Source organism: Gekko japonicus, unplaced genomic scaffold, assembly GCF_001447785.1.
Source record: "Gekko japonicus isolate JY-2015 unplaced genomic scaffold, Gekko_japonicus_V1.1 scaffold578, whole genome shotgun sequence".
NCBI classification, from domain to species: Eukaryota; Metazoa; Chordata; class Lepidosauria; order Squamata; family Gekkonidae; genus Gekko; species Gekko japonicus.
Genome location: NW_015168668.1, coordinates 127,322 through 128,996, shown reverse-complemented (window position 1 = coordinate 128,996; position 1,675 = coordinate 127,322). Strand labels below are relative to the sequence as shown.

The 1,675-nt window shown below is 33.4% G+C and overlaps 1 protein-coding gene across 1 annotated transcript in view; it reads left to right on the top strand.

Moving 5' to 3' along the window:
- LSM8 (LSM8 homolog, U6 small nuclear RNA associated) overlaps positions 1-1,198 on the top strand; it is a 6,150-nt gene extending 4,952 nt beyond the window's left edge. The window contains exons 4-5 of the mRNA XM_015415316.1: positions 8-56; positions 891-1,198. Of these exons, the coding sequence (XP_015270802.1) occupies positions 8-56; positions 891-981 (140 nt within the window). The 3' untranslated portion in view covers positions 982-1,198. The remainder of the gene's footprint in view (positions 1-7; positions 57-890) is intronic.
- The last annotated feature ends 477 nt before the right edge of the window (positions 1,199-1,675 follow it).

Here is a 1,675-nt window from a genome sequence, read left to right as displayed (position 1 = left end):
TCACAAGGAGTGGAACAAGTGGTTTTAGGATTGTACATTGTAAGAGGAGACAATGTGTAAGTCCAGCTTTTATTCTAGTAACATAACTGAAGCTGTAGTAGAAAATCAAGTATCTAGCTCTCAGGGATTGATGATCTATTTGAAAATTAGATACAAGTTTTTTAATGTGTTACTTCTAATGCATTCTCTCAGACTGAGTTGTATTATAAGAATGTTATGGTTGCTGTTCTGGTAATATAGGAATTGAAACTATGTACAAAAAACTTGTTTCTCCCCACATTCATGCCTCCAGTGTTTGTGGGGCTCTTCCTGTCCCAGGTGTTTTCAACATTTCTGTATTACTGACACTGCAGTTACACCTCTTATACAACAACAGATGTTGAGCATCAGTCTCTTGACTAGGGGGATGTTTGTTCCTGGACAGTCCCCTCAAACTCTCTTCAATGCAGACAGTCTGGTGTTCTCCTTCAAAAGACTTAATCCAACAGAGTTTATTTCCTCCCATTAAGTCATACTAAAAGTTCAATAGATAACCGATGCAGTGTTTTCTATACGTCTTTTTCCCCGATAGGTAGAATTGCTTGTTCTGACAAGAGTAATTTTATGTAAAATGGGAAGTTAATCCAGACTGTATTAATAGAATTTTAAATTTTTTCATATCTGATGCAAATGCAGTCTGTACTTCTGAACTGAATTCTTTTCATCAAAAGGTATGAAGTTTGTGATATAAAACTGATACACAATATTTTAATTTTCATAGGTCCTATAGTATTCTAATTTATACTAAAGCCAAAGAAATCACTTGAAATAGAAAACATTTTGTACTATTGTATCGTTTATTTCAAAGTGGAACATGCTTTTCACCAATAGCACGTTAATTCCTTTTACAGTGCTGTAATTGGAGAAATAGACGAAGAGACAGACTCTTCTCTTGACTTGGGGAACATTCGAGCAGAACCTTTGAACTCAGTTGTACATTGAAGAAAATAAAGATGAACATATACATCAGGATGTCATAGATCTCCGGTTGTACAGAACTATTTATAGGCTGGCATGGCTACTTTTTACAAGTTGTATGTAATAAGCTGCATAATTTGTACTTTTTATTTTGACAGTTTTAGTTTGATATGTAAATTAAATTGTGCATCTTACTAAAAACAATACTTGATGTTTTTAAGTATCCAGGGTACATATTAAAGAACACTTGCTTTTAAAGTTATTTGTACACTCTTATTCCTTAAATTATATTTCACCTATTTCACCTTTTCGTAGCAGCATACAAAGCAGTTTGTATTTGAAATTTTTGTAGCAACTTAAATAACACATAGTAGCTTTATCCTAAGCCCACTTACTCAGAATTAAGTCTAGAGATATTATTGGAGGACATGTGCATAGGACTAATTTTACTGCCTTTCAAAATTAGTTAATTCTACAGAAAAATAATTTATGTTGTAATACCACAAAACAAATGTATTACAAAGCCAAGACAAAAATATTAAGACTAGGCAGTGCATCTGAATTCTCATTGTTGATCATGGGATCACTGGAGAGAAGTAGCAGCTTTAGCAGGCCAACTAAAATAATAAAATATGGCAAGATAAATAAAATCACTTCAAAAGGAGAGAAAAGTTCCCTGCTCAGATGCATACTTAGAAAGAAACCTGTCCCTGCAACT